Source organism: Drosophila erecta, unplaced genomic scaffold (assembly GCF_003286155.1).
Source record: "Drosophila erecta strain 14021-0224.00,06,07 unplaced genomic scaffold, DereRS2 tig00000055-arrow-pilon, whole genome shotgun sequence".
Classification (NCBI taxonomy): domain Eukaryota; kingdom Metazoa; phylum Arthropoda; class Insecta; order Diptera; family Drosophilidae; genus Drosophila; species Drosophila erecta.
Window position 1 is genome coordinate 2,664,065 of NW_020825200.1, and position 9,328 is coordinate 2,673,392.

The 9,328-nt window shown below is 46.8% G+C and overlaps 2 protein-coding genes across 2 annotated transcripts; one reads left to right on the plus strand and one right to left on the minus strand.

The window, feature by feature from the left end:
• Window positions 1-634: 634 nt before the first annotated feature.
• On the minus strand, window positions 635-3,127 carry LOC6542466 (protein sly1 homolog). The gene is made up of 5 exons (XM_001968385.3): window positions 2,924-3,127; window positions 2,686-2,845; window positions 1,941-2,629; window positions 1,160-1,869; window positions 635-1,104 (listed from the first exon to the last, which is right to left on the minus strand). Exons 1-5 carry the CDS (start codon window positions 2,949-2,951, stop codon window positions 772-774), a joined length of 1,920 nt encoding a protein of 639 aa, XP_001968421.1. The 5' UTR covers window positions 2,952-3,127; the 3' UTR covers window positions 635-771.
• Window positions 3,128-3,400: 273 nt separating this feature from the next.
• On the plus strand, window positions 3,401-9,328 carry LOC6542611 (out at first protein). The gene is given in 4 exon segments (XM_001968386.3): window positions 3,401-3,814; window positions 5,823-5,936; window positions 6,019-6,337; window positions 6,890-9,328. Coding segments are annotated over 4 exon segments (1,464 nt in total). The 5' UTR covers window positions 3,401-3,550; the 3' UTR covers window positions 7,657-9,328.

Consider the following 9,328-nt stretch of genomic DNA (forward strand, 5'->3'; position numbering starts at 1 on the left):
CTTTCATTTACATATAAGGTCCATTATCTTCTTTTGCGAAACCAAACCGAAGCGAAGATGGGCTTTCAGGGATAATTTAACGCTCTTCTTTGATGGACCTGCCTGCCTGCCCGTCTCCCAAGGAAGCGACATTCAATCAGAGCTGCAGAGCTTCGAAAAAATCCGCTGAGTGCTCCAGTGCGCTGGCCCGACCATCGACAGCGACAACGCAACGACGACTCGCCTCGGTCCATTCATAGTTGGTCAGGGATAGTGCTAATTGCTGGGTGCTGTCCCTGCCAGCTTCTGCGCCTGTCCCCAAGTGCCGCGCATAGTTGTCGCCCCATAATTGTGGCACCGCCGCCGAAGGCAGCGGGCATCCAGCCGGGATGGCTGGGCCATCATCGCCTCAGCCGTTGACTGGTTGTCTGTCAGCTGTCCATCAAAGCGTTGCCAAGTTGGTGTTAATGGGTGCCTAGAATGCGAGTGCCCCTGCCCGCCGCCCAGCTCCCATTCCAGCAGCGCCCGACACCAGCTCCCTGGGCTTGTTGTACACGAGGCTACGCATGTTTTTGCTTGTTGTCCTTCGGGGATTAAGCGTCAGGTTGGAGTAATTGCCGAGTGCTGAGCTCTGCCGTTGCGTTCGTTCGCTTGCTTCTCTTTTTTGCCTGGCATTTAATTTATTTTTGGATATGCTTAAAGTAAACGAAAGAAGCCACACAGACACACATGCACATGCACCCAAAACCCGGTCCACTCCGCTCAGCAGCAATGGAATCGGAGCAGCCGCTCCTAACTCGTCGCAGTCGGCGACTGGATCTCGCCGCCCAAGGCGGAAAGCTCCTTGAGGAACTGCTTCGCGTTGGTCAGCGTGGAAGCGCCATAAATGATCCGCCTTTGCACATTGGACGTTTGCTTCTGTTTGATGAAGTCCACCAGATTCTGGTACTCGATGTAGTTGCCTCCGCCGACCATAAACACCACGGCGTCCTGGAATGGAGCCCGGTTTTTGGGCAGGACGTCGCCTCCTTTGAGCAGCTTGGGATCCAGATACAGGTAGTCATCCGTTTCCGCATTGCTGCGGCACTCCATCACCTGCTCGGTGATCTTGGTCACGGGAAGATTCTGCAAGGTATTTAGATATTGAACGCGACTTTATATTTGGAAGGAAAAAACCTACATGTCGCTTAACCACCAGATTCTTGACGCCCTCCATCACGAAGGAGCTGCCCTGTGAGACGAGCTTAGTGAACATGGACACAGTCTTGGTGCCGCCACCCTCGTACTGTGTGGCTTGGCTGATGCTCGGCGATCGGTTCATGATTCCCTTCCAGCGCTGCACGTACGCTAGAGCAGTAAGATCACAACCGGCTGCCTGCAGCGCCTCCTTGAGCCGCTCCTGCTCCGATTCTGGTAACTGCTGGGCACAGATGAAGTAGATGATGTACAGGCGCAGCTTGTCCTCCGCCTGGCCAAACTCTCCATCCCGCAACAGGTCCAGCAGCGGTCTGTCCAGTGTCTGCTTGGACATGACCTTCTCCTCGATCTCAAAAAACGAATCCAGTCGGCGAGCCTTAATGAAGTTCAGGATTGCAGTGGCGATCTTGGTGTGCATGTCGATCAGACGCTTCTTCTCCATCAGTTGGGGCAGCGAATTGACGGCATTGGTGAGCCTGGCCGTGGTGTCGTTGACCAGAGAGAATGCAATGTCCGACTCGCCCTCGATACCCATCGATGTCTTCAAGCGCTTGATCTCCTCCTCGGAGTTCCGATAGGACTCCAGCTCCTCCTGGATGGCTTCGGCCACTGTGGGGAACGGACTGCCCTTGTGCGTCATCCAGAAGCGGTCGTTGCGGTCCAAATCGCATGCCTTGGGCTTCTTGCGGGCTCCTAGAAAATAGGAAAACCATGGTTGATGAGTGTCATCCATTCAGGTCTTGATCATAAGCAATGTTACTTGCCCGCACTAGCCGTCTCATCCTCCACGTAGACCAGATTAAGACCCAAATCCAGGACATCGTGCACCAGCGCCTGATACGACCAGGTGTGATGGAGCGGTGTTGCTAGATCCATGTTTCTGTCCAGCAGCAGGAGCACAGGTCTCTGAAAGCTGAACACTCCGCCGCCGGCCTGCGTGGCATCCATGTGGAACAAATTGGCACGCGCATCCCAGAGGTTTTCGCGCAGCTTCTTCTCCAGCTTGCGGGCCACCATTTCAGCGGCACTGTTCCGCGGACAGCGGATGATGGGCACATTGCCCAGGGTCACAAACAGGGCGAAGAGGGAGTCGACAATGGAGTCCATCAGGGCCTCCATCTCCTCATCGCGGGTGTTGGCCCGGTTAATGGCGTAGTAAGAAAGCTGGTCGCTTTGCTGGTGCTTTAGGATGAAGAAGTCATCCTCCAGACTGATGAAATTCACATACTGATCGTAAACGCGATGGATGTTGGCCACGCAACCGGCATGCAGGGCTGCGGCGGCTAGATTCTCGATTTTGCTGCGCGTGATGGGCGCCAGGAAGTTCAGGTGGTACACGTCGTATAGTCCGTTTGAGAAGTCCTGCTGAATCCTGTCCAGATTCTCATCGGTGGGCAGGCAGAAGTATATAGCCGGCACATCCGGAATGGAGTCGCGATCCGAGTGGAGTTGCCTGCAGCATACTAATACATAAATTCCTGGATTCCTGGAGCATCTGGCACAACTTACACATGCAGGGTCACGCCCAATTCGCGCAGCTCCTTGATGGAAATAATGGGCGATATGATGTCCTGGCCAACGCGATCGTAGATGAGGATCTTCCACACGGGCTCCGCAGCTAGGGCTTTCGGCTGCTGCGAGTTCAGATTAAGCATCTGCTTAATGGCATCTGCAATGATTAATAGGAAAAGCAATTAATTAATTAGGCTTTCCCCTCAACGGAGCTATTGTTTTCAAAGTTTCTCACTGATTTGGCGCTCCCGCAGGGTCAGCATTTTATGGTCCGTCTTTTGCCTGTCGTTCTGAGTTGGCTTGAGTGGATTTTTAGCAACCTATGTCCCTTTTAGTAGCTAAAAAACATAGTTTACAAAAAAACAACACGTCACAAGCGACTGCGAGGCAACGCGTTTTGGCCAATTTTAGTGCATAGTGCAGGCAACAGCTGTGGGGTTAGTGCGACCGTATGCAGTGAAAATTCCAAGAAGAGTATTTAAATACTAAAGTAACTGAATGTGAAATTGAATATGTTTATACGTAGTTTAGTTCATAATGGTTCTTTCTTAAGCGTAGCAAGATGCTGGAGCGATATTAATGTAATATTATATATCTATAAATATGTGTGCCAGTGTAATGCAGCTATATTCGTCTGGTATATTTCGTACAATCCAAATTTGGTGGCCCTAGTTCCAGAAAGTTGGCCGCCCTTTTCGGGATTTCCGCACGGTCACACCTGTCAGCTGATTTCGAAAAGTCACCTTCCAGTGAGTTTCCCCATTTTTCGTCAGTTATTTTCCTTTCGTCGACGCGAGCGGTTCGTTGCTTCGTGTGGTTTTATTTACAAATAACAGTTAGTGTCGCATTGCATCGCATCGGAATGATCATGAAAGCGGAGCATCCGCACCAGCATTTCGCAACTGCCGCGAATGCAGCACGCCAGGCGCAGATCCGCTGGCGAGTTACGCATTTTAAGGCGCTGAGCCGCATAAGAACACCATCGCAGGGCTATTGCTGCGGTCGCGTCGTTAGTAAAAATCACTTTTTCAAGCACAGTCGCGCTTTTCTGTGGTTCCTGCTCTGCAACCTAGTGATGGGCGTGGACCGCGCCCACTCCCAGCTGCTCATTAACGTCCAGAATCAGGTGCGAAATCACAAAAATCACTTAAATTCCAAAAACGCAAAACACAGCAACAACAAACAGTGACGCTGGCAGCGCTGCCCATCTGGTTTTCGAACATCTCATTTCGAAAATGAGCGCGCCAAAACAAAACAATTTAAAAGACGAGAGAACGAGAGAGCGAAAGAGAGGTGCCTAAGATAAATAAACAAATCTGCCAGAACATTTTAGTGGATTAATATTAAAAAGATAATAATCAATGACAGTAATGACTTTTAGGCAGCCCAATTGTAATGTTGACATGTAGCTGTCATTATGTGTGACACTAGCATATGTTAGAATTTAACGAGTCTTTGCAAAATACCGTAATGTATTTTTAGAATCGGCAAAGATTAGTTAATTATATTACAAGAACAATTTAATTTGGTGATAGATAGATAGATAGCAATGCTTAGTTCGATGTTAAGTAGACACAGGTCCTGGGTTGTTCACTTTCCCTGACAAATTTCAAGGATCGCACACAAGCCTAATTTGAATACTAATTTGAATACACTGCGCACCCTGATTAGGTTTTCCCATTTAGATTCGTGCAGCTCAGGTGCACAACAAATCAAGTCCCCTATTGATTTATGCAAAATATAGGATTGTCCGAATGGGAACGTGTTCCGTGCTGGCGATATCTAATTAGTGGACTGCTAAGTAGGCCAGATAATCCATCGATGTCTGATGACCATAGAACACAGCTCAGTTCTTCATGCGTGCAACACCATATATGTACATACATATGTACATATGTGCATTTATGTACATATTTACATAACTAGGTGCAGTTCAATGTCAGTATTGAAACTTTCACTTGCCTGACGTTTCGTTTTTCCACTTAAATATTAGTTGGCTTTGTTTGACTGGCTCAATATTGACACTTTGCTTTCGGCTTTTCCATAAATTTTAGATTAGTTGGCCGAAAAAGCACCGGGCTTCAAATGAAGGCAGCCTCTCTCTCTCTCTGTCTCCTTCTCTTGCCCTTTCGCTATCTCACTTGCACACAGCGTATTTTCGTACATCTTTGTTTACATGTGACATCCTTTATTGTTCTCTGCGCTCTGTCCCTGGCCCCAAAATGTCCTGGCGGCTCTCTTCCCTCGCTCCTCGCTCCTCCATCCCCCATCCTTCCTCCTCTCCTCCCACCTCTCTCGGTTATTCTTTGTTTACATGCGCCTTTGTGCAAACACACGGAAAACAGCAGCAACAAGAAAACACCAGGAAGTGTAGGTGTTACGTGGGTCGACACGCGAAATACCCTGGGAAACCCACTTCTTAGTAGTTCCATCCCATAATCAGTCGTAATTCCTTGCCATCTACTGAAGGACATCAGAATTAAACCAAAAACAAATGCATTTACTACCACAAATACAGACTTACCATTACTGAATCAATATAATTGATTTGTTATTTGCTCATGAAGAGAATGGTCTCTTATTTAGCCACATAAAGACTTAATACTTTCACTTAAAAACTATTAAACAAACTTTTATCCAAATTCGTAATAGTCTAGACCAGGGTATCCTAACAAAAACAACACCCACATTCAACAAAATTTGTTCGTGTACACGTGTAGAGGGCAAATAGTGCTGTTGCTGTTGTTGTTGAACTACATTTCGAGATGTTGTGGGAGGAGGAGTTGGCTCCCGACCCCCTCCCCATCCCCATCCTCATCCCTATCCTTTCCCTTTCCAGACCCCAACCCACTCATCTCCTTTTCGTTTTCGTTGGCACCCGCCAACGCCGCCATGTTTTCCTTTTTTCTATTTTTCAACTCTCTTGACTCTAATTTGGTTCATGGCCGCCCAGCTTCAGGAGCTGTCATAGTTAATTTAAGTCCTGACAAGCTAAGGAACCCCTCTGCATCATCTCGTGACTGCCTTTGTGCCGTATTAATATTTTAGCTGGCTAGGGGAGGAATGCCGAGAATGTAATTTAACACTTGTTGCTCTCTAATCCGTTTCATTTCCGGTTTTCTTATTTTTTGCAGGGCGGCGAGGTGATCCAGGAGAGTATTACCTCCAACATCAACGAGGACCTGATAACGCTGGAGTTTCAGAAGACCGACGGAACGCTCATCACCCAGGTCATCGACTTTCGCAATGTGAGTTCAGAATCCGAGGCTCTGGAGAGCATGGTCACATCCGAAATTTAAATTGAAACACTCTTATACATCTTCCCCGCAGGAGGTTCAAATCCTCAAGGCCTTGGTTCTCGGCGAGGAGGAGCGTGGCCAGAGCCAGTACCAGGTCATGTGCTTCGCCACCAAGTTCAACAAGGGCGATTTCATCTCCTCGGCGGCAATGGCCAAGCTGCGCCAGAAGAATCCTCACACCATCCGCACTCCCGAGGAGGACAAGGGCCGCGAGACCTTCACCATGAGCAGCTGGGTGCAGCTCAACCGCTCCCTGCCCATCACGAGGCATCTGCAGGGACTCTGCGCCGAGGCCATGGACGCCACCTACGTCCGGGATGTGGACCTTAAAGCTTGGGCGGAGCTGCCAGGTGAGTGCTTCTTTGGGGATGTTCGTTGCGTGGCATTGGTTAATATTTAAATGGAATTCCCCGATAAGTACAATTTTTTCGAATGTTCATCCGCGGGGGTTTCTGCCAACTTTTAAATTTATTTGCCATTCCACAATTCAATTTTTGTGAGAATATTAAAACCGCTTGTGCTTCTGATTATTTAACGTTCGACATATAAAAAGTTATTGCGTGCACTGTGCAATATGGCTGAAGTTTGGCACAAACAACATTAATGAAACGAGTGCATATACGCAGTACTGAGCGAGTTAAAGCATTCATTTCCAGTTTTAAGTGCCTTTAAATTGAAATAGCATTCGAAAGATATTTATAAGCGAAAACGAAAACATTCGAGAATGTTAGCCAAAAGTTAGGACTTAAGTTAGGGAAATCTTGCTAGAAATCCAGCTGGAAAGTGAAGGAAAACTTCAGTACAGATATCGACCAGTTCTGGGGGTATTTTGGGGCCACTTTGAAACTTTTTGTTTACGTTTTTGTTTCGCTTTCCGTTCGCTGTACCCCTGCGTCCGGCAGGCTCCTCGATTTCCAGCCTGGAGGCGGCCACCGAGAAGTTCCCGGACACGCTCTCGACGCGCTGCAACGAGGTGAGCAGCCTGTGGGCGCCCTGCCTGTGCAACCTGGAGACCTGCATCGGCTGGTATCCCTGCGGACTCAAGTACTGCAAGGGCAAGGGAGTTGCCGGAGCGGACTCGTCGGGCGCCCAGCAGCAGGCACAGCCAACGAATTATCGCTGCGGCATCAAGACCTGCCGCAAGTGCACACAGTTCACCTATTATGTGCGGCAGAAACAACAGTGCCTCTGGGATGAATGACGACGCGGCGAGCTGCAGCTGATGCAGATGCGCTGCGCCAGGCGGCGGAATGGGAGCGTGGTTGAGGATGATGCCAGTGCCACCTGCCCGGGTGGCGAAACAAGAGCAGCTACCACGACGGCGACAATAACTGGCGGGGCAGCTGGGGGAAGTGGGCAGGATACAACGGCAGCGACAACAACGACGACCAACAAATTACGCCAACTGCTCTTGTTGGTCCAGCAGCAGATGCCTTTTGCTCTGTGGAGTTTTCCGGTCCATCACATTTCCCAGCCCCAGTCGCCGCCCCATTCCCAGCCCCAATCCCAATCCCAGTCCCAATATCAGCCCAGCATAAGGAAGCAGCAGCAGCAGCAGCATCAGCATCATTCTCAGGTTGCCCCCACTTCACATCACCAGTCATCACCATCATCATCATCGCCGTCGTCGTCGTCGTCGTCCGCCGCAATGGCCGCCATCGTTGCGTGATAATGAACGCTTGAAAAACCCAACTTCCCCAATCCACTACACGTCCAGGAAAAAAACGAGTGCTGACACTTTTTCCGCTCACGATTGAAGATTCTGGACGCGGACATTCGAATGCAAGCCACTGGGTGGAGGTTATGCTACAGCAAAAAAGGAGTAAAGCGAAATAAATGTAAAAATGTGCTTCTGTATACTATGTATATATATGTATATTTAACGATGATTAGCTTTTAGCCAGCTCACGTTTTACGCTTATGCCGGATTTCGTTTTAGACCTAGATTAGGTGTCCTTATTCAATTTAATCCTAAGAGCGCTCGCTGAATTAAAGGTTAAGCACTTTTGAGGCATAGTTCTTTGCCGTCTAATCCTTTCATACAATTTGATCCTTTATAAAATGTTTTACGTTTTCTAAGACATAGCTTTACAACCTAAAACTTATTGATTCACCTATAGTGCAGCACATTTCCTGTAATTATCTATCACTCCTTAGATCTTTCTTAACTTCTTCCAAGGCATTTGAGAATTTATAGCAATTTTTCCTCCCAGCTTTCTTTGCTTACTCACCTTTCAAGCCCACTTTCAATTTGTTTACTCTGCCCGTTCACTCCATACTTTTTCATCCACATTGTGTGCAGCAATTTCGTTTCAATTACCCTTTCAGAGCGCTTTATATTTCCTTTGTTTGCCTTTATCTCCACTTCACTTACCTTAACTGAAGCCTGATTAGATGTATTAAGATTGTTGGACACAATATCACGTTCCACGCCCTCTCCACTCGTGTTGCGTTGAGCTCAAGAATATAAATATAAAAATAAATAGGTATAGAAGTATAAATAAATTAAATGTGGCCTTAGCATGTTTTACGAGCGGTAGAAAAAGGACATTAATTGAACTAAGGAATATGTCAGGCGTTGGCAAAACTCGGAATTAATTGTGCTCATAATAGTTGTAACAGAAAAACCACAAGAATAAGATATATTGCCATTTGGGGGATGGTGAATGTGGACTAACCAAAACGACTGCCGCATAAAAAGCTTTTGTATCTTACCACTCGAAAATGGCTGTTTGAGATTCCCCATCCCGTTTCTTTCCTCCTAATCTTTCCCTCTAAATCTAAACCTTAATAACTAGACCGTAAACACGCCTGCCTTTTTGCCTTTGACTTGTAACCTTTTCCACTTTGTATTCGAAACAAATGAAATACCTTACGATGGCAAAACCTTAAGCAAATTGATTGATACCAATAATAAACAATACCAAGAACAATAATCTATTGTATAAATTTCAAGAACCTAGTCTACTTAGAGTGTTAGAATGGCATATTTTCCTAAAAGCGTACTACAAACAAAAAAAAAAAATCAAACCAAACCATAAGTCGTAAACCAGTTTCGACAACAAGAAAAACCAACGGTGATAATAATTTTTCTACGATATAGGAAGACAGCTCCTTTGACTCACTGTATAAAATGTAATGGAAACGAATTGATCAAGTGTAAAAATTGATTAGAATTACTAAGCATTTAAAACTGGTAAGACTCGATGATCTGAATTGTGTAAAGAGCATTTGCCAATATTAACGATTAATCGCCTAGTCCTAACTAAGAAATTGAAATTAATAATTAGTCTTAATACAAATGCTGACGAATTCTACGTTTTATAAAAAAAAAACAAAAA